The sequence below is a fragment of the Podarcis gaigeae genome (genome assembly GCF_964106915.1).
Source record: "Podarcis gaigeae genome assembly, chromosome: 10".
Lineage (NCBI taxonomy): Eukaryota > Metazoa > Chordata > Lepidosauria > Squamata > Lacertidae > Podarcis > Podarcis gaigeae.
In genome coordinates, this window is record NC_139686.1 from 40,257,322 (window position 1) to 40,281,696 (window position 24,375).

At 42.0% G+C, this 24,375-nt stretch overlaps 2 protein-coding genes across 18 annotated transcripts in view; one reads left to right on the forward strand and one right to left on the reverse strand.

The window, feature by feature from the left end:
- Positions 1 to 15,851, forward strand: part of PPFIA2 (PTPRF interacting protein alpha 2) — a 271,229-nt gene extending 255,378 nt beyond the window's left edge. For all 12 annotated transcript variants that reach the window (XM_083698945.1, XM_083698940.1, XM_083698944.1 and 9 more), the window contains 10 exons: positions 1,886 to 2,086; positions 4,067 to 4,129; positions 5,399 to 5,428; positions 7,202 to 7,377; positions 7,683 to 7,780; positions 8,229 to 8,404; positions 8,498 to 8,566; positions 10,682 to 10,841; positions 11,831 to 11,927; positions 14,339 to 15,851. In XM_083698945.1, coding sequence (XP_083555071.1) covers positions 1,886 to 2,086; positions 4,067 to 4,129; positions 5,399 to 5,428; positions 7,202 to 7,377; positions 7,683 to 7,780; positions 8,229 to 8,404; positions 8,498 to 8,566; positions 10,682 to 10,841; positions 11,831 to 11,889 — 1,032 coding nt within the window. In that variant the 3' untranslated portion in view covers positions 11,890 to 11,927; positions 14,339 to 15,851. The remainder of the gene's footprint in view (positions 1 to 1,885; positions 2,087 to 4,066; positions 4,130 to 5,398; positions 5,429 to 7,201; positions 7,378 to 7,682; positions 7,781 to 8,228; positions 8,405 to 8,497; positions 8,567 to 10,681; positions 10,842 to 11,830; positions 11,928 to 14,338) is intronic.
- The window catches only part of ACSS3 (acyl-CoA synthetase short chain family member 3), a 67,809-nt gene continuing 52,704 nt past the window's right edge, over positions 9,271 to 24,375 (reverse strand). For 2 of the 6 annotated variants that reach the window (XM_083699212.1, XM_083699216.1), the window contains exons 14-20: positions 22,827 to 22,926; positions 22,518 to 22,693; positions 18,760 to 21,792; positions 17,357 to 17,485; positions 15,273 to 15,492; positions 11,751 to 11,894; positions 9,271 to 9,477 (exon numbers count right to left, since the gene is read on the reverse strand). In XM_083699212.1, coding sequence (XP_083555338.1) covers positions 21,721 to 21,792; positions 22,518 to 22,693; positions 22,827 to 22,926 — 348 coding nt within the window. In that variant the 3' untranslated portion in view covers positions 9,271 to 9,477; positions 11,751 to 11,894; positions 15,273 to 15,492; positions 17,357 to 17,485; positions 18,760 to 21,720. The remainder of the gene's footprint in view (positions 9,478 to 11,750; positions 11,895 to 15,272; positions 15,493 to 17,356; positions 17,486 to 18,759; positions 21,793 to 22,517; positions 22,694 to 22,826; positions 22,927 to 24,375) is intronic. The other 4 variants (XM_083699217.1, XM_083699213.1, XM_083699215.1 and 1 more) reach the window with 4 other exon arrangements.

Genomic DNA, 24,375 nt, shown 5'->3' on the forward strand with positions numbered 1-24,375 from the left:
GTTGAAGTGAGATTCATGCACTTGTATTTCAAAGGTAGAAGCACTGAGTGTGTTTGATGAAGCAGAACTCCCCAGTAAGCTTTAGTATTCAAACATATGTTCTCCTACTTGGTTTACAAGTTGTGAGAGAGAAAGTGTGTCTTGAGCTATTAGGATTTTTTAATGGGGAAGGAACAACTTGATTCAAATGATACAAAGCAAAGGTGCTGTATTTAAGTGTGTAAAATGTACAGTTTTTTTAAAAAAGGGAAAGTGCAGATAATCACAGGATCTGAAAGCAGCAGCTTCATTCCATTCATTTTCCGTGAAGGAAGCCTAAATTATTAAGAAGGCTTAGCTGAAAGATGGTAACCAAAAGTGTGTTGATGTAAGAGGAAGTTTTGTAGCTAAAGGCTAAAATGTGGCTTTGCCCTAGACTATTCAAATATTATGTTGCTTTTACCCCTAGAGTTATAATCTACCCCAGGTGAAAAACTTTCTTCTTCTAGATGGGAAACAAGAGGAGCAGGGGGGTGGCCAATGCCAGATTTACGTATAAACTAAACAAGCTATAGCTTAGGGCCCCACTCTCTTGGGGGCCCCCAAAAGTTAAAGGAAAAAAACTGGATGTACATTTCCAAAATATAAGATAAAAAAACAAATAAAATTGCTTTAGATACCTATTAGGTCCATAAATTACCATATAGCATATATTCAACACAAAAAAACAGCGACAATTTGCTGTTGACAAAGGACAGCTGGACATATAAAAGGGCCCCATTACCTTCAGTAGCTTAGGGCCTCATCAAACCTAAATCTGGCTCTGGGGGTGGCATTTGTTTCCAAGAATGACAGCACTGTTGTTGAAACTGAATTTTAAAATCATTTCACTCAGTGGTGTCGTGGTGGGGGCAGGGGGCGATACACCCCAGGTTCCATGGCTGCAGGGGTGACAAGAAGTCACCCCACGGGGCTCGTGGCGGCACGAGCAGCCATCATGCAACCATAGCCGCCTTTGGAGGATCCTCCGTTTGCAGCTGCAGCAGCGAGCAGAGGATCCCAGCGCCAGCAGCAAACCACTAAGTGCAGCGCATGTGCAGCGTTGCACGCATGCGCTGTATGTAGGAACGCCGCACATGTGCTGTATGGCAGTTTGCTGCCGGTGCTGCTCCAGCACTCCATCCTCCGCGGCTGTAGCAGTGCTGGAGGGATCCCGGCACTGTCCATACAGCGCTGGAGTGGCACTGGCGGCAAACCACTATACAGCGCATGTTCGGCATCACTACGTATGGCGCATGTGTCATACATAGCGATGCCACACATGCACCCTACGTCATAGGTGTCACAACGCCTTCCTTCACCCCTGATTTCACTACACCTGAATTGCATGTAAGCTATGATGAAGCCAGAGGTTTTGAAGCAAAGGATTATAGAATGAAAAGCAGTTTCAGAGGGTGAAAATGTTTCATTAAAACTTCCCAAACCTTACCTGTTTTGCACCAGTTCACTCCTGTTCAGAGTCTCTATCAGTGACATGCTTTGGTTGGAAAAATAACTCTGCTTCTGCCTAGTAACAAAAAGGAAATTGAACCAAGCCTGAGTGTGTGACCGTTAACACTGTCACTAGGGAAAGGACTGTATTAAAGCAAAAAGAAATTGCCACTGAAACGGCAGCCACTTGGGGTTAATAAAGAGGTTCACAATGGAGCATTGCCCTGAATGCCAGAAACAGCAACAGGTGACAGTGTGGTCTGCTTTTGCAGCCCCGTCAAACGCAAACAACAAGCACCCCATGTTTGCAATATGCACACCCAATTTCAGCTCCAGGCATAAAACTTCAGGAATCAGATTTGCTGCTTTTGATGCTCACTGTTGTTTCCCACCCTCCACCCCACCCTCTCAACAGTTGTGGCTGGGAATGCCCGCCTGGTATGTTGCTGCTTGCCGTGCAAATGTGAAAAGCGGTGCCATTATGTCTGCCTTGTCAGATACTGAAATTCAGAGGGAAATTGGAATCAGCAACCCTCTTCATCGCCTAAAGCTCCGTCTGGCAATCCAGGAGATGGTATCACTCACAAGCCCATCAGCCCCTCCGACATCTAGAACGGTGAGTCACGTTCCTCTCTCACTCACCTAGAATTCAGCCTGAGCATGGAAGTTAGCCATCTATGGACCTCTCCTTTCTCAGCAAGGCTTGTTTGTCTTATTTGCTTAATAGTTTTATCTTTAGTAATGCTTTCCACCAATTTACCCAAGGCGGACTTTAAGCTAACGAACATGTAATTTCTTGGTTTCCTTTTAAACACTTCTTACCATGCAAGGAGACAGCAAAAATCATGGGATGAGAACATGCAGGAGGTAATGTTTTGGGATTTGATTTTAGTTTCCATTTTCCCACTGTTTTTCCCATGGAAATAACTTCAGCCATTCCCAGATTGGATCTCTGGTGCTGTCTCATTCCCAAGTGATCACTGCTAACTCTTCAGGGGTTTGCATTAGTTGTAGAAATGACTCTCAGCAGGCAGAGATGCTTTTGCTGATATTCAACAGGAGTTGGAGGGCAAGCATCTCCATGTCCTAAAAGGCATTTGTTGAGGGAGTCATCTGTTGTGTAAGGAACACATTTTCTGTGAAAGTGGCTTTAGCCATGGGCAACCTTTGTTGGGGGGGGGGCAAAGCAGTATGAGGGCACCTGGGCTAGTCAGACTAGCAGGCAGCATCAGCACAAAGTCACAATGGCCAGTGTCTCCTTAGGCAGGCAGCAACAATAGTGAGGGCACACAATATTTCTCTCCCACTGAAGTAGGCATGTGTGGCCACAAGTCTCTCTCTCCTGTTGAGCTGGGCAGAAGCAGTGGCATCTGTCGTCTCACTGAAATAGACAGAGATGCCTCAGCAGAGAAGTATGGTTTTTCTCTCCCCTTTTTTTGGTAAGTCCTGCTTCTGGCCATAGTTCAAATTATATTTGGGAGCAGCTTCACATATGAATTTTCCCTACACAGGTTTACAAATTAGTAGGAGAAACTCCATGGATCTAAAAGGTGTGCATGTGTCTGTTTTGTGGAGACATATTGAGAAATCATGATTGCCATGACCCCCAGTGAATTCCATGTAACAAAATAAGGTGAGGGTTACAGATGGGTACATTTGTCTAAGAAATACATCAGTCCTAAGGTATAGCCAAAGATTAGAACACTAATATAAGATGTGAACCAAGGGCCAATTTTCTGAATTTATTCCTGGAAGAAAAGGCATTATACTTGCAAAAGTACCAAGATGTTGAATACTTTTTTATAAAATGTAGAAATTGCTGGTTCAGTGGGGGCTATTCTTTTCTAGATATGATTTTCAAAAAAGCATGAATATGGCCTTAACAACCCTTTTAGCTTTCTTTGATATATTTCCTGAAGAAGTAACCCTTGAACTGCGCTTTGAATTTTGCATTGCGCAAAACGTTAGGGGTAACATCTGAGAGCTAGCAAAACAAAACAAGAAACTCTTGAGTGTGTGTGTGTGTGTTTGTTTGTAGGCAATGTCTTCTTTTTTCTCCATTCTAGAATAGCCATTTGATGACCCCATGTCCCCTGTTTGCCTCCTAAAGGGTTATCTTTTTTAAAAATTAGCACCCCAACCTAGATCTACAGGCTTCAATCTGTGCTTTCCATTTCATGAGGTTTAGCATATTAGTTAAAAGGTTTATCATATTAGAAATGTCCTGTGCATATGTATGTAGCCTTTGGGTCTCCAAAGACCTGAAATAGCATACCTGTCTGCTGAAATAAGAGCCACTTCAACATGCTCTGTGAGAAGTAGCAACAGTTGTGTTTGGAAATGGCAATCATACTAGTATTCCTTAATACACATTTAATGGAATTCAGGGGATCACCTCCATATCTTTTTTCAAAGTGGAGGAAGATGAAAAGCAGCTGTCTGAAGTTGTTTCTAGCTGCTGCTCAACTGAGGCAAGGACATGGTTGTGCTCATTGTGATGCTGTATGCTGTTAACTTACAGTGTTGCTGCCTTTCTTCTTTAACACTGCTTACCTAATGCGGATTCTACCTGCCTCCCTGTGGGCATTGGCAATAGCCCTCAGGCAATGTTTGGGTGACCCATGAAGAAATGGAAACTCTTGCTGCTCCAGCTAAAACGGTTAGTTTCAACAACAGCTTTTCATATTTACTTCAATGTCAAAGTGTGGATTTTACAGTTATCACAATATGTGAATAAGCTGCATATTGTTTTACACAACATTTATTTGAATTTTAAGCTATGTACGCTGAATATTCCATATATACAAGGAGAATGTCACTGTACAGTTAATGTACAGATAATTCATGCCAAAATAAATAAAAACAATAAATGGAGGTGCTTCTGAAGAAATGGTCTGGCTTTTCACCAGTTGCCCAGTGCAGCCTGTGTATATTTAGTCAGAAGTAAGTCCAAATTGTACATAAGGTTGTAGCAATAATCACAATTTTGAATTGTGTTTCTATTAGTTTAATCACTTTGTTCATTTTATTTTCTTGGTGCAGCAATTATTGCTGTTTGTTTAACTAGGCTAGACTGGAAATAATTCTCTGTAGTGATATATATTGGCTGAAACAGTCGTTGTGAAAATGTGCATTGACGACAGGTTGTAATGACAACATAGTGCCTGCATTGCTGATGCAGTAACATGCTTTGTGACATAGTGCTAATCCCAGAGGTATGATGGCAGACTGTTTACTTAGGACAAATTCACACCATACATTTAAAGCACTATGGTACCAGTCATGGCTTCCCCCAAGGAATCCTCGGAGTTGCAATTTGTTAAGGGTGCTGAGAATGGTTAGGAGACCCACCTGTTCCCCTCACAGCGCTACAATTCTGAGAGTTTCTTTCAAAGAGAGGTTGACTGTCCACATTGTCAGCTCAGAATTGGCTACCTCTGTCCCATATTCCACCCTTAAGTCTGTCCTTATGCTTACCTATTTCCATTACGTGAATAAATCTTCCCAGTTATATTTACACATTCCCTCTCTCCCTGCCAAATATGAAAGCAATTAAGCTTTGAAAGTAATGATAGACAAAATGAGAATCAAACTGTTCCCATATCAGCTGTTTTGTGTGGCCATGTGGGACATTTCTGTCAGGTCAGTAAATTCCCTCAAAATGTGTGCATTCCTCACTGTTTAGATGGGCCAGTGTGAGATGTATTAGGGTAGAGCATGATGTTGCTTCTTACCTCACTTTTAATTTTATTAAGAGTATTTTGTTAGCCAGCAGTTAACCCTGCTGTAGGTTGACTTTATTACCCTTCTGTTTGAAACGCACAATTAATGTAAGGCACTGTATCTGTTGTTTTGCTTTTTTGACTCATGCTGTATTTCTTTTTGTGTTATTAACTCACTTTACTAACGGCTGTCCTCAACACTGCAGAAAGAGAATGAGGAAGGCAGCTGGGCTCAGGTAGGAACCTTTTCCAGTGTGACTAACAATAGCTCAACATCTGGCACTAGGGAGCTGTCAGCCCCTTCCACAGAAGAGTTCAGTGCTTGCTCTTCATATTTATTTAAGTATTAGAAGCAAGGGATATTTTAATGGTCTTGTTCTTTTTTCTCTTTTTGTTAAGACAAGCTGGTTTTGTGCTGCTAATTATAACTGAGCCCCAGGCAAAAGCTTCAGTGTGCCTTAAAGGGTTAACCTACACTGAATGGACTTCCCTGACTCAAGAATTAATTCCACACACACCCTTTACTGCAAGACAGGCAATCCAAGATGCTTGGGGCAAGTGATGAGAGAATTGCCTCCTTGGGAATATGGATGGGGGCTTGATTGCCTGCCCTGGAGTGGGGAACTTCTGGACTGTGGGCCTGACTTGGTCTAGCATGGGTCCATGGAACCAAACCCATTGCATCAGTTGCATGAGTTCCCCATGAGGAACCTGGTCATGCAGCCAATCCATGCAGAAAGCCAGCTTGGAGTATCTGCCTATCGGCTGATCAATGACGACTTGAAGCCCCACTTTCCTTGATTTTTCTTCTGTGGCATAACTTGTCATCCTACAAGGCAAAAAATGTGTCTCCTGACATCTTAGTGATATCAAGTGATTGCCAGGTGATCAGGGCTCCCCCCACCTGTGAAAGTAGCCCTCAGGGATTAAGGGATCCAGTTCCCTGCTGCTGCCCCTTCCATTACCATGGCTGCTTACTATTGCCATATAACTACATACTATTAAATGAGTCATTTGGCTTTGTTTATTTTTGGTGCTAAACAGAGGACCGGTGCTACAAGTATTTAAGAAACATAAGCAGTATGGTGTGGCAGAAGTAGTGACTTTCATTTCAAGCAGTGGGTTTTCTTCTCCAGGAGGTCCCTTTGCCAGCTTTTCTGCAAAGTTCACTACCCTTGTTATAGGCAGTGGCTTGTGGGTTCTCTTCAGTGCTGACATCTGAATGAGAAGGGTCTACAATACATGCCTGCTAGAATCTGAAACTTTTGAAGGCCAGTCTACACATTATACCAGCCACATGGAGGCCAACTGAAATGATTTTTCCATGGCAGTTCCACAAAACTAAAATAACACCACTTCATCTCTCAAGATAATTTTATTAGGATTAGATATAAATCCATTGTATATACTTTGCCAGCCTATTACTTACATGCCAAACCTTGTTTTGGCTGAGGTTTCAGAAGCTTCTGAGAGCCAGTGTGGTGTAGTGGTTAAGAGCGGTAGTCTCGTAATCTGGGGAACCGGGTTTGCATCTCCGCTCCTCCACATGCAGCTGCTGGGTGACCTTGGGCCAGTCACACTTCTCTGAAGTCTCTCAGCTCCACTCACCTCACAGAGTGTTTGTTGTGGGGGAGGAAGGGAAAGGAGAATGTTAGCCGCTTTGAGACTCCTGAAGGGGAGTGAAAGGCGGGATATCAAATCCAAACTCTTGAAAGTTGATTTCTGATATAGATGGTAGGAATCACTCGTCATCATAGGATGCCTTTCTCCTGTGACAAGAAAGGGCCTTCGTGGATAATATTGCTTTATATTTCCTTATTCCTTCTGTGCACCTGTTTGCTAGACTAGGAATGCTGATTGTTGATTAGAGCTGATCAAATGATATTATGGCATACATAGAGTACTACCTAATATTACTAACGAAACTGGAACATCAAGAGAAGTGCAATTGTTCTATACTATGGACACTAGTAATATATTTTCCTATTCTTCACCACCTTCCACCCCAGACTCTTGCTTATGGTGACATGAATCATGAATGGATTGGTAATGAATGGCTTCCTAGTCTGGGATTGCCACAGTATCGAAGTTACTTCATGGAGTGTTTGGTAGATGCAAGGATGTTAGATCACCTGACAAAAAAGGATCTCCGGGTACACTTAAAAATGGTGGATAGCTTTCATCGGTGAGTTAGCACATTATCTTCATTTATTTATTAATTATTAAAACCATGTTTATGCTACTTTTAAACCAGAAATAAAAGTGCTGATATTACCAAAGCCAAATGTTTATATCTGGGGAAAAGATATACAATTCCCCCACAGATATATAAATCATTTCCACAGTTTGTCTCATGTGAACAGAAAGAAGATGTTTACAGTATTTATAAAATGTTTTAAGTGGAGCTTTTCAAATGCACAAAATCTTCCAGTTTGTTTATTTTCATTGCAACTTGCCTTATAATGTCCTCTTCTCCACCTTAAATAACAGAACAAGTCTGCAGTATGGAATCATGTGTTTAAAGAAACTGAATTATGACAGACAAGAACTAGAAAGGAGAAGAGAAGCAAGTCAGCATGAAATAAAAGGTAATACTTTACCGAAGGAGGATATCTTTAATGCTTGTCTTCTGAATTTTTATTCTATTGGACTCAATAGCCCCAATGTAGTTATATGAACAAGTTTTCTCAGGCTCAGAACGGGCTTGTCTAAAATGAAATAATTCCTTGAGGCTAAGCAAGAAATTAAAAGTTTATTTATTATTAGATGGAATCAGCATAGACTTATCAGCACATTTCAAGGAAATGTAGCCATCATACAAATTAAAGGGAATTTTAAAACACAATATATCTGAACAATGCAACATTTAATTACAAGTCTCTCGAAATTTCCTCTTATTGCATTGCTGGTTTTTGGATTTGAAAAGTCCATATAATGAATATAAATTCAGAACTGGTTCAGCTCAGCCCTCCGTGCGTTCTTGCACTTCTGAAAGTTCAGTCCTTGGGAAAATGCTTTTCTCCCTCCTTTTCATAGATGTGTTGGTATGGAGTAATGACAGAGTCATACGCTGGATACAAGCAATTGGATTGCGAGAATATGCAAACAATGTGTTAGAAAGTGGGGTGCATGGATCGCTCATAGCCCTGGATGATAACTTCGATTACAGCAGCTTAGCTTTGTTATTGCAGATTCCAACACAGAATACACAGGCAAGTAAACTAAATTTGCTAATTGTAATTATTTCCCATGAATTTTAACTTTTTAAAAACATTGCTTCAATTGTTTGATTTGGTTAACCATAGGCACGGCAGATCCTTGAGAGAGAATACAACAATCTGTTAGCACTAGGAACAGATAGACGACTTGATGAAGTAAGTAATTTTATTTATACTTAATAGGTAGAAGAGAATATGAAATGGTTGATTTTGGTCCTCATATATATATATATATACATACCCCTGCTTGCTTGGCCCACTAACCCTTATTAAGCTGAAGATTCTCCTTCCCAACCCATGTAACTACTAATCTCACTTTTCCCCTTTTGAGGGCCACTTCACTCTTCTATTCTGCAGTCCTGCTTTGCACCCCTTTTCACCTTCACTCGCATGTCTCTTCGTCCTCCTCCCCTCATTTTGTGTGATTTCCTCCCCCCTGCACACAAACCACTCCCATGGTGACCTCTTGCATCTTCCGTTCATTGCAGCTAAGCACCCATTTCACATTAAACCCAACCATGAAGTCGCCATCTCTTTATTCTTCAGACCCTTTCCCATGCCTTCTACTCCCTCTTTGTGCAACCCCCGTGGCATCTCTTTACTCCACCCTCCTCCTTTCTACACAGATCACCCCATTCCCGTGCCTTCTGTCTACTGTATAGGTCTCTTTGCACCTACACACCATTATCACCTTCACCTTTTCCCCCCTTCCTCTTTTTGTTTTTAAACTTTCCCTTCACACAGATCACCCCCACTTTCAGTCTTCCCCCTCTCTCATTCTGCAGTCCCCTTTGTGTACACAGCCCATACAGATATGTTAATGTATCCTTATGATGACTACAATGTTAAGAAAAAGCCTGTCAGTTTTAGAAGAGTTTAATTCAGTTGATGAATGTTGTACATACATGGGTGTTTTCTTATTAATGAAATATCTCTTTTAACTACAACATTGAATCTTGAACTTCCGTGTTGAAGGCAGCACATGGTACCAGGAAATACATGATTGTGGAGAGGTACTGTAGAATATTTAAGGGCTTCACATCCTTGATCTCTCTCATATGAGGCAGCTGAGGAATGGGAGAGGAAGACGTTTGAGAAAGCCATATTTTTATTTTCAGTTACTCTTTCTTCTTGCTGTGCTCAATCAATGGCAGAGGTTTGAGCAAAGCAGGAATGGAAGGACACTGAAAGGTTGCTGTTTATATCTATTATCTATCTCTTACACACACACAAAACCCACCAGATTTAACAAGGAAAAATAGCATGATGGGTACAACACAGAACCTAATACAACAGAGACTTTCCCAACTTCCTCCTTGCTATACACTCAAGCTTTGTTTTAAACCTGCAGTTCCCCCAGGTCTCTCTGCTCAGTCTAGTCAAAATTCTGCCATTCTTTAAAATTCCCTCTCCATTTTTCTATTTCTGCTTTATTCAAATCTCTGCTGTTCCCTCTGTGCTCCTTCCACCCCTTCTTTACTCAGTCTTTTACTGCTGAGAAACCTGCCTTCTCTTTTGCTCTCCTATCCCACCCTGACTTCATGCAAATTCAGGATTGTGATGAAATACTGCAAATCCTCCACTGAAGGCTGTGCAATTACAGTCTTACAGAACACAGCTTTTAGTAAAACAAACAAACAAAAAACTAAACATACTAGTCAGTTTCATTAGTTGTGGCCCACCCACCTACCCCCATTTTTTGATTATATTCTTATTATCACTGTTCACATAGGATATTTTAGATAGGCATACATCATCCCTCTTTAATCTTTTAGTGATTTGTTAAATAATAAAACCACAGAGGTATATTAGTTAGAGTATCTCTATGGTGGGAGGGCAGCATATAATCTCCCCAGCACTCCAGTCAGCATCTTCCTACCCTTTGGGTCCAATGGGGATCTTATCAAAGGATGAGTTGAGGGTTATTTATTACATTCCATTTAATGCTCTGTTGTGCACATCCTATATTTCAGTGTCTTTATCTGTTTATATCTATATATCTATCTCTTACACTTTTTCACTGTGTTCTGGCCATAGAGTAACAATGCCTATATATGGACCATTTTATCTGGCTATGTTCAAAAGGAATGATAAAGCTATACATTGGCCAGCCTTAAAACAAGATTTCCTTGTTAAGTATCTGTTTCTATTTGTAACGAGCAGAAGTCCGCCTTTCTACTGATAACTATTCCTCAACTGTTCGGTTTTAACTACCCAGAAGACTAGCTTTCAGTTTTAGCAAAATTAAATACTGTATTTGTGTGTTGACAGAGTGATGACAAGAATTACAGGCGAGGTTCTTCCTGGCGAAGACAGTTCCCCCCACGTGAAGTCCACGGAATCAGCATGATGCCTGGCTCCTCAGAAACACTGCCAGCTGGGTTCAGATTAACTACAACATCAGGACAGTCACGAAAAGTGGCAACGGATGGTATGGAGCTAACGCTTATTTTCATAGCTAAAGGTGTCTAAGCATCCATTATCTATGTGGAAGAAAATATGCCGACCTTCCATAAGCAATATAGCCAGCAGCAAAGCATCACTGACTTAGGTGCTGGTGGGTGTGAAATATTTTACACATAAAATGTGTTAAGAGATGTAATACTAAACCATGGTTTAGCGGTACATGAAAGAGCTGCAGCAAACCTTGGGCTCATATGCTTGTCCCCAGGCCCCACACCTGCTTTTACACAGTTTCAAATGCCTGGAAGGGGTGAGTGTATTTTTCATTTCTACATTTTATTTATCCATTCTATTTATTCTTTATATTTATAACCTGCCCTTCATTCATACGGCTACAACTAATTGGGCTAAGAAGCAGCACACACCTTCTTTCCCCAATTGTCTCATATCATCAGAAGAGCAAAAAGAGAACCTTCCCCCCCCCCCAACCACATGGTGTGCCTGCTGTGTCTCCTGTTCCAGCAGACATCCATATATGGGTGTGAATGAATGAATTTACTTTATTCGGTCACAGACCAGCATAAGCAAAACAGCTAAATAAATAGCATAGCATATGGGTGTAATGGTCAAATAGGTAAGATATATACAAATGCCCTGATAGCATGGTCAGAATCTTGTTTTAAAAAATCTGGGACACAGATCAGGCACTCTGGATATACACCCTCTTTGAACATTAAGTGTACGTGTGCGCATCTGAAGTGTGACAGGTGCATTCTCTCTTCCCAACATGTATAATGGAGCAAATCTGCAGCTGTACCCTCTTGTCCCAGTCCCTAGTGATAACTACTGAGTACTATTTTTAAGAAATGAAAATCGAATGGGGGCAACCGTTCAATCCACACTAAATAAGCTTCAAGAGTTGGGTCACAGAGAATACCTTACAGAGTGGGCTACGTTTTTCCCCCCTCTTCCTCTAATTCCAAGGTTCTTCTTGTTGTTTTGGTTATCAATTTGCAGTGGCGTCAGCACGGTTGCAGAGACTAGACAGCTCGACAGTTCGCACGTATTCGTGCTGACAAGGCTGGCATGGAAAAAAGGACGGAGGTGAATTCATGTGAGTAATTAAAAAGCTATCTTATTTGTTGTTGGGGTGGAGTGGGCAGAACTGAAGCAGTGTAGGGTTCTCTCAAAGGGCCTAGGAAGTTCTCACTGAAGTACGTCCGGGCACTGGGATAGTGAAGGTATGCCTGGGCTATACAACTTCTGACTATTCTTACACTTTGTCTGCACATTAACAGCATTGAGCAATAAGCAGCTGTGAGTTCTCAACATCTAAGCCTTGGAATGAGACTCAAATTAATCTAAGGAACCTGCCTGCAGCCTAAAGAGTAGAACAGGGTATAGAGGACTAGGGCTGGGTGATAACTGGTTTTTAACATTGTGATGTATCAGCAGCTAAAACAACAGTGTGTGAAGTGTATCTTGGCTGCTGCTTCCTCAGAAGCAGCTGAAATACACCACCTAGTCCCATGCCCCTCAGCTGATCAAGCTTCTCCCCTCTGGCTGACACGAGCGGGAGGGGGCTTCCTCAAACCACTCAACGGAGGGGTGGGAAGCCTCCCATACTGCTCTGGCAGCTTCCACAAGCCAGAGGCAGGGCTTGGTTGCTCCAGGAGTGACTGACCAGAAGAGTACACCCTGCACAAGCTGCACACCCACCACTGATCAGCTGATCATGCCCCACTCTGGCTCCTGTGATCCAGGGGAGGGGAGAAACTGCTCCATTGAGGAGCATGTGAATATTTCTTTTCCATAAACCCCAATTTACTTTCCTCTGTTTTATCATGTGTCTTACTTCTGCTCCTTGAGCATAGCAGGGTGGAATCCAGAGTGGCTGGAGCAACCCAGTCAGATGGGTGGGGTACAAATAATAACAGTCACACAATTTTTGACACTGCAAAACACCACCTTCAGGGCAAATGTCAACCATGATGGTGCACTTTCAGCAGAAAACTAGCATAGGACCCCATCCACATTTGAAGCAGATTCCAGCACCGGGCCCCAAGATGGATTTCGCTCCAAAATAAAAGCGGCCAGACATAGCACACTTGTTTACACACATCATTAATGCCATGTGTAGTTTAGCTCTGAATGGAGGGGGGGGAGAAAGCTTTTCCTTTCTCCCAAGCAAAAAACATTAAACCAAATGAGGACAAAAACACTGAAATGGAATAGCTTGTAATTAGAGCTATGTAGGCTGTTGTTAGCATGCCAAGGGTATGAAATTGAGTGCCCCAGAGCATTACAAATTTCACTGCAAGTTCAGATAGCAAAGAGCCAATGCTTGCAAATATCAGACCTATGATTATCCAATCTACCGCTACTACCACAGAGTCAGCCATTGCTTGAGAATACAAATTCTAAAACTAGGAAATACAAACAGAACTAGGCAGACAAAAATAATGTGCTAAAGGTATAGAAAAATGAATCAGTGCAATTTGCAAGGAGTACTACTACTACTACTACTAATACTATTTAAGAGTGCAGTCTATGGGTTCATTGCAAATGCCATTGCCCTTGACATTTATTCCACTGGTAGCTACAGTAATTTATGGACCAATACTGTCACCAATGACATCTGAAACATTTCCCAACTGGCATCTACCAAAGGAAACATTCTGCATTACCAACAATCCTACTAGAGAGAGAAAAAAGCAACCCAATTTATTACCTTAAAAAGATGCAAAACAATTAAGATAGTGAAATTCCAACTGGGCTATTTATTGTATTAACACATCTACTTCGGTATATTATACAGTGGTACCTCTGGTTACGAACTTAACTCATTCCGGAGGTCTGTTCTTAACCTGAGGTACCACTTTAGCTAATGGGGCCTCCCGCTGCCGCACGATTTCCGTTCTCATCCTGAGATAAAGTTCTTAACCCGAGGTACTACTTCCAGGGTAGCGGAGTCTGTTTAGTCATACAGTGGTACCTCGGGTTACAATTACAATCTAAATTCTCACAGAAAACAGTATCATTTACCTTGATTGCTTCAGGTAAAATATGTATACTTAGCTCTGAGTGGTAAAAGGAATCTGGGGCTGGTAGCTCAAAACCTACAGATACTGCCCATGTTTAAATTTCCTTAGTGCCTCAAGACAGCTTTTCCCCATTGTGTCTGCAGCTCCTTTTCTCCACAATAATCCTGCCTGCTTCAACAGGGCTGTGCTGGAAGCCATTTACTATTCATTAATAATGAGCCTAAGATAGAGATCACCAACCTTTTTTTGGGGGGGGGGGGCACCACATGCTGTAATCAAGCACACACCATAACTTATTGTATTGGCTACTCCAGAATGATCTTTGAGCCTAATTTCCATAGAGGGATGAAGAAGGGTGCCCTGAACTGCCAGGGAAGACTTCTGCAGGGCCCACAGGCACCATGCTGGAGACCCTTGGGCTCAGTAACAGAATACTGTAATGGAGTTATTACTGAATGTACTATTTTTTCCCCACCTCTAGATGCCAACTCTTCTACTTTACCTGAAGTGCACTACCACCACGTTATGAAAAGAAGCTTTTTATTCAAGAACAGGGTATAAGGAAGTACACTAGAATATTTATCAGACAAAACTACATGGAGATCTTTTTACAAATTGCGTTTTAAGGTGCAACCTGCCAAGTACTACCATCATGCAACTCTAATTCATTTCAGTGGAGGTAACCTAAGTTTCAGACAGCCCCACTGAAATGACTAAAGAATGTGCAGCAACAGTACTGGCCAGACTGCACCCATTGGGTAGTTCAATAAGGTAATAGTTACTAATTAAGTTTTTTTAAAAAAATAAATAAACCCCAATGTATCTATCATAAATTTGATTGAAGTGCAGGAAAGCTTTTATCAAAAGGAGACACTCATTTTTAAACTTGTTTCATCTGTTTTATTGTAAAATACTAGAATTTATGTATTTACTGTGTATGTATTTCTTTTAATATGTGTAAGTCTCATGTAAATGGATATAAATATGATTTTTTAAAAGAAATTAAATCTATGGTACATGGGGTCTTAGTGCAAACACTTGACAATACAGTGTCAACAATACTGTTTGTATCCTTCCATTCCACCATTTTTACAGTTTTGAATTGTAGCAAAGTCAATTGGATATGTTTAGCAGAATTATTAGATGCTTCAACATGTTCCTACTTTTTAAAAGAAATCTGTCAATATTTAAAGCTCAACACCTGCCTCTGATGATTTACAAAAGAAAGATTTGAGCCAAAAATGGACCTCTAAAGGCAAAACACAATTGTTATATATACTTGTAGAAAAGCACTGTGACGGCTCTCCTTTTTAATATCAACAAGATCAAAAATCAACTATAGGATGTTAACAAGAGACATTCTCCTCAATGGCTACTTATGGACCAAGAAGAAACTAGCTTTTTCTAGGACTCACGTTTTGCCTTCCAAATTCTTCAGATGCTGGCCAACGTTGGCATAGAACAAACATCAAGGGGAAATAAATCCTGATCTTCAAGTTTTCAGTTAATATAGAAAAATGCTGCCCTCCATTTCTTCATTATAATAGGCATTAGACAGCTGATTGTCTAATAACATGTTTATCCAAGACGGCCTTGCTGAGACTTCTTGGAAGTCAACTTTATCAGAGGAACTAACTGAAAGGCAGAAAAGTTAATATATAATGTACAAAAGCTTAGAGGAGAAACTATTATCTGCTGTGGCTTTATTTGGTGGTGTTATTGATGTTTATTCTTTGTTTATATGGGAAGTTTCAAAGTAAGACCTATTTAATAATGTCATTTACCTTCTATTTGCTAATCTCCCGCTGCCTGATCTTAGCTTCAGACCTGTCTTTTGGTTATTCCTTTCAGCAGGTTGATCTGCAAAACATCTGCACGTACATTTGTTTTACTGCGTTTTGTTTTGCTTTTTTTTACTTAAACAGACCTCAGTTAACCAAATGGTGACAGATTCTTTTTCTCCCCCCGTTGTCAATAAAAGAAAATCAGTGCTGTTTTATGTGTTCAGTGTCTGATGGAACTGCATGGTGTGTCACAGCTTCAAATGGAACTTTAAGAGGCAAACATTGCTTCAGGGCTGAATATAAACATAACGTTTTCTATTAACAAGCAAACCAGAATGTGCTTTGAAAGATAATGTCGTCTGCCACAAGATGGTGCACTGAACGTATTGCTTCATAGAAAGTAACATACAAAAAGGGTTCCTTCTAAGTAAACTTTGCTACAACCGCCAAGACATTGGCTTCATCAATTGATTTCTATGGGATATAACTTAAGATTATCAGACATCCCCATTTCCCGAGGACAGTCCCCTGATTTACAAATCAGTCCCCATACAAAATCCACTGAAGTTGAAAAGTGTCCCTGGATTCATTGAAAAAAATCTGGTAACCTTAATATACTGTTGTTGTAACAACTGCTGTAACATGTCTTCAAATTTCCAAATGCCTTTTAGACCAATATACAGCTGGAATCAAAGGTACTAGCAACCTGGTAATCTAATTCTCTAACCACTGTTTGCTCCTGAGCAAGTTAGTTAAGTCCCATTGATATAAGTATGATTAGTTTTGGTTTGGAGTCAATACACTATATAACAGCACAATATAATCCTATAAATAGGGAAGGTGATTTGAATCTAAGGAGGCTTACCTATGGGTAAGTATGTAGGACTGCAGCCATAATGAATTTTTGCTGAAGCCTACAGAGGACGCGGGTGGCGCTGTGGGTTAAACCACAGAGCCTAGGACTTGCCGATCAGAAGGTCGACTGGACCCAATTGTCAGGGGTCCCTTTACCTTTACAGATGCCTGTTTCTTTTCTAGCTACCATGTGTCCTAGAATAGAGTTAAAACTACTATGAAATACACCAGGCTTCCTCAACTTCAGCCCTCCAGATGTTTTGAGATACACAGGCTTCCTCAACTTCAGCCCTCCAGATGTTTTGAGACTACAATCCTGCTAGCTAGGGATCATGGGAGTTGTAGGCCAAAAACATCTGGAGGGCCAAGGCTGAGGAAATACACTAATTCTAATAGTAGTTGCAAAAACAATATTACTTTTCAGTAGACAACTATAGCAAGAGCTTCTCTTCTTTCCACACAAAGGTGCTGAGTAGAAAATAGATGAATTAAGTTTTTATTTCTCTTCTGCCAAAAACTGATGGGTATATTTCTTCCCTGCATAGGCACACAGCACCCTACAAGTGGGGAAGGACCTATTAGCTATAAGGCTCAATAATACCTCTCACACTTTTACGATGTGCATATAGACATATAGAGGCAGGACAGGCCATGACAAGGAATGAGAAATCTATGTTCCTCCCATATACATGTAACTTTAGAGTTCATGTAACTTTCAAAAGCAAATGGAAAAGTATAGATGTAAGAGGCATACAAATACCTCCTTTAATTATTCTAATGCTCCGCCTACCTCCATACTTGGGACACATGTACAAAGGAGTGTGTATGGGAGAAACAGCACTTTGATGCCTGTGACTCACCTCTCATATACAATTTCCATATGCTGCTGTTCCAAATTCATGAAGAGCCAGTCCTGCAGAGACCTGGATCCCAGGATTCGAAGGACATACACATGATAAGCCTTTGCTCTCTGAGGTGTAGCCAAGTAGCTGGAAGGAAGACACAAAGTTAGGATAAATTGGTCCTTAAGTATAATAAAGCTTTAAGAGTGTCATCATGTAGCCCCCTTTGGAGGATTTGTAGTGCCGCATCACAATCCTGACTGCATGAAATTGGGGTGGGGTAGGGGCACAGGTGGGACGCAGGTGGCGCTGTGGGTTAAAGCCTCAGCACCTAGGACTTGCCGATCGAAAGGTCGGCGGTTCGAATCCCTGCGGCGGGGTGCGCTCCCGCTGCTCAGTCCCAGCGCCTGCCAACCTAGCAGTTCGAAAGCACCTCCGGGTGCAAGTAGATAAATAGGGACCGCTTACCAGCGGGAAGGTAAACGGCGTTTCCGTGTGCGGCTCTGGCTCGCCAGATGCAGCTTTGTCACGCTGGCCACGTGACCCGGAAGTGTCTCCGGACAGCGCTGGCCCCTGGCCTCTTAAGTGAGATGGGCGCACAACCCCAGAGTCTGTCAAGACTGGCCCGTACGGGCAGGGGTACCTTTACCTTTAGGGGCACAAAAGAGAAGACCGATTGCACAACAGCAGTGGCTGTGACATGGGAGCAAGACAAAAGAGAACTGAGAGGGGGAAAGTGGTGGTTTAAAACAATGGGAGAGGTCTGAATAGACTGGGAAGGAAGAAATACGGTTTTTTTAAATAGTTTTACAAAGGAAAATAACAGGGGGAAAACACTTTCCCATCTCCTTTCTCGCTGTATTCAAACCCTGCTTTAAGCCATTCTTCCCACTGCAATGTCTACTCACTCGCTCTACTCAAACCTCTGCCATTGCTTAAAAGCACAAATTTTTCATCTCCATCTCTGCTTTGTTCGAATCTCTACCGTTGTTTAAAACTACCACTTTCTCCTCCTTACACTTTTCCCTCTTCCATTCCTCAGCTGCTTCACATGAGAGAGATGTGGAGCCTTCAAATATCCCATAATACCCTCACAAAACATTTTTTACTCCTGGTACCATGTATTGTGTTCAACATGACGTTTCAAATTCAGTGTTGTATTTCACACACACACACACACACACACACACACACACACACACACTCCATATATGTACAACATCCATTAACTGTGCTTAACCTTCTCTAACAGAACATGCTGACTAAAAGGCTTGCCCTTAAGTTTCTATTCGTCTTAAAGCTACAGGTAACTCTCACCTGGGGTTATGTTCTTGACCATCGCACATATAAACGAAATCATTAAAGCCTGAACAATCCCTAGAAGACCACGTAAAAACCATTTTTCAAATGGTGGCACCTACCTGTGAGGGACGAATGAAGTCGTCCTCCTCCCTCGCTGGATGATACTTCTGATTATATGAAGACTGAGATTCAGAGGTGCGTTGCACGGGCACATCTGCTGCTATGACAGCGGCGGCTGGTATCTGTGTGAGGAACATGGTGATTGGCAGCTGCCGATGTTGTCTCTTGAGCTCATCAAACTCTTTTATAGTCTCAGAGTGTCTGTAATCCCACGGATGAACTTGAGGCTGCGTTCCAAGCAGATCTTAAAGCTGTTAAGTCAACCTGGCCTGGCTTCAAATTTCATAGCAAGCTGGTCCCCATCTGTGATAGAAGGTTTGAAGTCATAGGGGTTCAGTGTCTTTTGGCACAGTATGTTTGCCATCCATGGGACATGTTTCCGGTTCGTGTCCTCCAGCCACAAGTTCAGGGCCTTCTCTGTCTCCACGAAGTGCACTTACTGCCACAGCCCCATAGATCTCATTTTCATACACCTTGATGAGCATGGATGCTGGACTCATTCTGGCCAAATTTGCATGCCACAGCACTCGCAGACATGCCAGCAATCCAACAAAGCCAACACGTATATCAGTATGAGAACCACCCTCTACTTTTTTGTTTTCTCAGAAGCTGATGACGATGGTGATGATGCTTTGTGTTTTGGTGGACCATTCTGCCATCTGAAGTTCTGCCAACCACCTCCCTCACACTCCAAACCCCTCTGTTCTCTCTCCAAACCACTCCACAAGTTTCTCTGATCTCCTCTCCAACCGCCTCTTCTGCACTCAAACTCACAAACACAGCTGGGATTGCTGCTCATTTTTTTCATGCTCTCCCACTCCCTCCCCCTCCAACCCATGCATGTAAAAAGTCATGTTTAAGTCCCCACATCTATGTGATGTGGAGAGACTCTACATTGGACAGAAGATTCCTGCATTGCAGGGGGTTGAACTAGATGACCCTTCTGGTCCCTTCCAACTCTACAATTCTGTGATTCTCCCCATTCCCACCACCCTCAGCTGCTACAATACTACTGCTTTCTGGTAACCAGCAGCTGCTTTAAACATGCTTTTGAAGTGGGAGAAACACAGCATTTTTCACATGCATCCTGAACTGCAGTCCTACAAAGGCAATACTATGTGCTATTTCGAACCATTTGATTGACTCTAATCAAAGTTCTATGAAGACTTTCTAAGGTTTCTTTAATTCCCCTTTTGACTCTGCTGTTCAGTCTGTGAAGCCAAAACATGCAACAGATGTCTTAAAGCAAACTTAAAGTTGAGTAAACAAACATGTATAAGATTGCACCTTGAGTACTAAGACTGAAACCGTATGAAACAGAACAAAAAATTGCATTGCTTCTACACAGGAAACTGGTTTATATAAGTCAGATCAATGGTCCATCTAACTATTACAATGATTGGCAGCATCTATCCAGGTTTTCTCAGCTGTAGCTGGGGATGCCAGAGACCAAAAAGAGGGCCTTCAGCATAAAAGTGTGTGCTACACTACTGACGAATGGTCGTTCTAAAGATATTCAGCATTACCTCCATTTTCTGTGCAGACTGGCCCAGAAAACTGGGATGAATTTGTACTTACAGGGCCTTTGTTCAAAATAAGCCTTTGTTCAAAAATGATGGAGAAGCCCACTCACCACCAAGGGCTTCTCCTGTTCTGTATCATTATCATCATCGTTTTACCTACAGGTAAGCTTTTGCACAGGGCCATTTTTCCTTCGGTGCCCAAGGCCCTGCTATTTCCAGTCTTGTTCTCTGTGTTGATCAGGATAATCACTTGCTGGACTTGAAGTACTGAGCTGGATCCAGATAGGTGCAGAGCTCACTCTACTACAGTGAAGAAACAAAATTGCACTCTGGGACAGGAAGTTCAGCATACAGCCAGCTAGACCCAATATTCTTCTGTGCTGCTTGATTTCAGGTAAGTATTAAATGGGTTCTAGTGATTTGGATTTCCGAAATGTAGCCTGCAAATATGCATGATGAAATGTGGGGGAGGGGGAGGGGGAAATGTATTGGGTGTGATATATAATCTAAACAACTCAAAATAAAAATGGTAAATTTTATTCTCATAGCTCTAAACTTGTAAACAATAGTTTCATTAGTTAGAGGGCAGTCCTGAGGTTGTGAATGTGTTTGCATGGGTGTGAAGCTGAAAACTGACCTCCACTTCTAAACCTTGCTTGCTTGTGGCAGCCAGGGCAGCGAAGCAGGCAGACTTACTTTTCCTTTGCTGTGTGGATCTTTGCTCACCCCCTCAATCTTCCAGTTGATTCCAATAGTGGGGTGGGACTTAGATAAACCAGCTCCAGGGTCCTGTGGAGGGGACGCTGATCCTGGGAACCCTCCAGTGAATGAAGGAGCCTTGCATCCAGCAGATTCGAGGCTGCTTCCATCCTACCCCTGCCTCACCCTGACTTCGGCTACAAAAGACCCAACAGTGGTAATTCTATACACACAAAGGTAGGCAGCAGCCTCTGCTCCACCCTTGCCCCCTCCAGCCAATGGATGTGGAAGTTAAGATTGCTCTGCCCACCTCTTGAAACAATATTAATATATAAGCATACTTAAATTCCCCCAGTATTCAGTGGAAGAAGTGTGAGCACACGGATTCAAGTGTTGCACTGAAATTGATGGGGCTTGAAAGCGCTAAAATTTTGGCTGGGTGTGCCCTGCATCATCAGCTTCATCTTTGCATTTGATATAGGTTTGGATCAGCATGAAAGTTGCAAATGCGATTATTTTAATAGCTCTTTGAGCCTCGGAGAAACTGTTTGAATATCCACCATAAATCATTACACCAGCAATCCAATATTAATTACTTGCCATTGCGGTATAAGGCTTAGCAACACTTTTGCAGAAATAAAATTAGTCCCAATGTAATTTGATTTGCATGATACTCCTGGCCTAATTAAATGCAGTTATGTATTCCAGGTATTTTCAGAACTTAATAGGATTTAACCATTACTTTAACTTGGTCTTTAGCATTTCTTCTACATGTTCAAACACAGCCGGGTCCTCAATGGTTGGAGTTATCTGGAAAAAAATGAGCAAGAGAAGAGAATCAAGATACTATGTTATAGTTAAGAACAGTGTTAGTAAGTTCAAATCTAGTCAACTTAGTTTGCCTAGTTTTGTTGAAATCATACAAAATCCCTGTATACACCATCAAAAAAGCAGTAGTGTAATGGCTCATAATCAGCAGTGGCACTGGAAAACAAGTTTTGTAGCCGCCACCTTCTTGTGACCAACCACTGTCAGTAGATGCAAAAAAAAGGCAATCTCACACAAAATGGTTCCTTAGTACAGAAATGGGTCAAGACAAATGTGATAAAAACTATTCTTTTTTATTTGTTACCTGGCCTTCACCTTAAGGTCCCAGGACGTGTTATGTTCTGAAAGAGGGTCCTAAAAATATACTTGTCAAGTGTCAAAGGTCAGGATAAAGAAGTATATATAGCAAGGGTAGGAAATGCAGGCACTATCCTAAAAGCATTTGACCCTCCCAAGGTTGTTTGGCTACACTTTGTAAATCTATATGCCTGCTACAGGGTGGTGGTATTGGAGCCAAGTTAATGGGACTGGTCTGCTTTACACAAGATATGCTGCTGCTTAAAGCTACTTAAATGCTACACAACATGCTAGGCATAACTTTAGAGGGACCGCTATAAAAGATTATGAAAACTGCAGACAGCACAGCGTAATATCAAAATATCCAGCACTTTTATCACAATAGTAGTAAAAGAATGCAGGTAATTCACCTTGTATGGCTTGCCATTTACCAAGGAAGAAAGAGCTGATCGTGGTATCTTGCCAGAACGTGTCTTTGGTATCTGTTTCACAAACACTACTTTCCGGAAGGCTGCCACAGGGCCAATATTTTCTCTAACTCTCTTTACGATTTCATCCAAAAGCTTTTCCTCTTCAGTGTTTACTCCTGATAAGCAAGGTAAGAGCACCACGGTCAACAAAAGTAGTCTGATTCTTCTGTACGGTAACCATTTTGTTAGCTGCTACCGGCCAGGAGTTGAGCCTAAGGCTTCCTTCCGCTTTTCAAACAAATGTCTCACCGTTTCTTAGGACGCACAGAGCGAGTGGGATGTGGCCCTTTAAGGAGTCTTCCTGGCCGACAACTGCACAATCTGCCACAGCGCTATGGGAGAGAACAGCCTGATTGGGGAAACAGAAAACAACCACCACCATGCGTCAGTGGAGCACACATGTTCCTTATCAATCCAGAGAATCTGATAATGCAGAAGTCACAGTTTCTTTCCTAATTGGAATATCACAGGGAGTTTTCAGAGTCACAGTGGAGATAGATGTATAAGTATTTTCCTGTTGGACGGGGACTCCTTCAAAGATAGCAACCAAAAGAACTGTGTGGGAGGCTCTTTAGATCAGGAGTGGGGAAAGTTTTATAGCTCAAGGGCCACATTCCGTTCTAGAAAACCTTTTGAGGGCCACATGCCCGTGGTAGGCAGGAGCAGAGGCCAAAGTGGGTGGAGGAATTAATGTGAGTTTCACCTCTGCATGGTAGCCTAGCTTCTGAAACAAAAGTGCACACCCCTCTGTATCCTCCATCCAGACAAGCAAGAGGCCTTCTCAGAGGTCAACAACACATTCCAGTCAGGCTACCTGGGTTATGAGGCAGTGTGGGTGAGGGGGGTGGTCTGGGGAGTTTTGAGGGCCAAACAGAGAGGCCGTATCAGGCCTCCCGGCCTAAAGTTCCCTACCCCTGCTTTAGATACATCCTTATGTTGTACACCAGGACTGGCCAACTCCCAAGAGACTGCGATCTACTCAGGTCAAATTTGTTGAGCTTTTTTTAGGAAGGAAGTCCCTGTTTTGGGGGGGGGGGTGCAGGGCAAAAAAATTAGCTTTTCTTAGGGGAGCCAGTGATGATCTACCACATACATCCAGTGATCTACCTGTAGGACGTGCCTGTCGTACACTAAAAACCGACCATACTTTTCTGCTCCTGAAGGAGTCAGAGTAACCAACAAGTAAAACAAAACATAAAAACAGAATACATCCCTAAAAACCCATTGTCAAAAACACAATCTGAGTTACAAAAAACACAACCTGACCTATCATCAGAAAACAGGAAAAAGCAGAATAAAAATCAAATTGAAATAAATTAAGTAGCAGCACTAGCAAATCCTTGGCTTAAAAACAAACAAACAACAAACTTCTTCAGATGCCAGCAAAACAAAGATAAGAGAGGAAGCTGACCCCTTGGGGCAGGGAGTTTCACAGATGATGTCCTGCCGTAGAGAAAAATCTTCCATGCATTGCCACAAAATGTGCCTCAGAAGGCAGTGTGACGCGCAAGGCAATCTGAAAAAACAAGCAGCTTCACAGGCCCTTCAAGTACATAGATTGAAGCCCCAAGGTGTGTGGGACCAACGGTACAAAGTCAATACCTCTGATTGCATTAAAAACTGAATCAGCAGCCAGTGTAGCTAATACAGTGACATGGTCACATGATCCCAACTCCTGGCCTGTCAAGATTTTAGCAGTAGCATTTTGACCCCTCTGAAGTTTCCAGGCAGCATTAGACAATGAAGCCCTTATGGCGATTCACAGTGTCCATAATACAGAAAACTTAGTTTGCCAGGA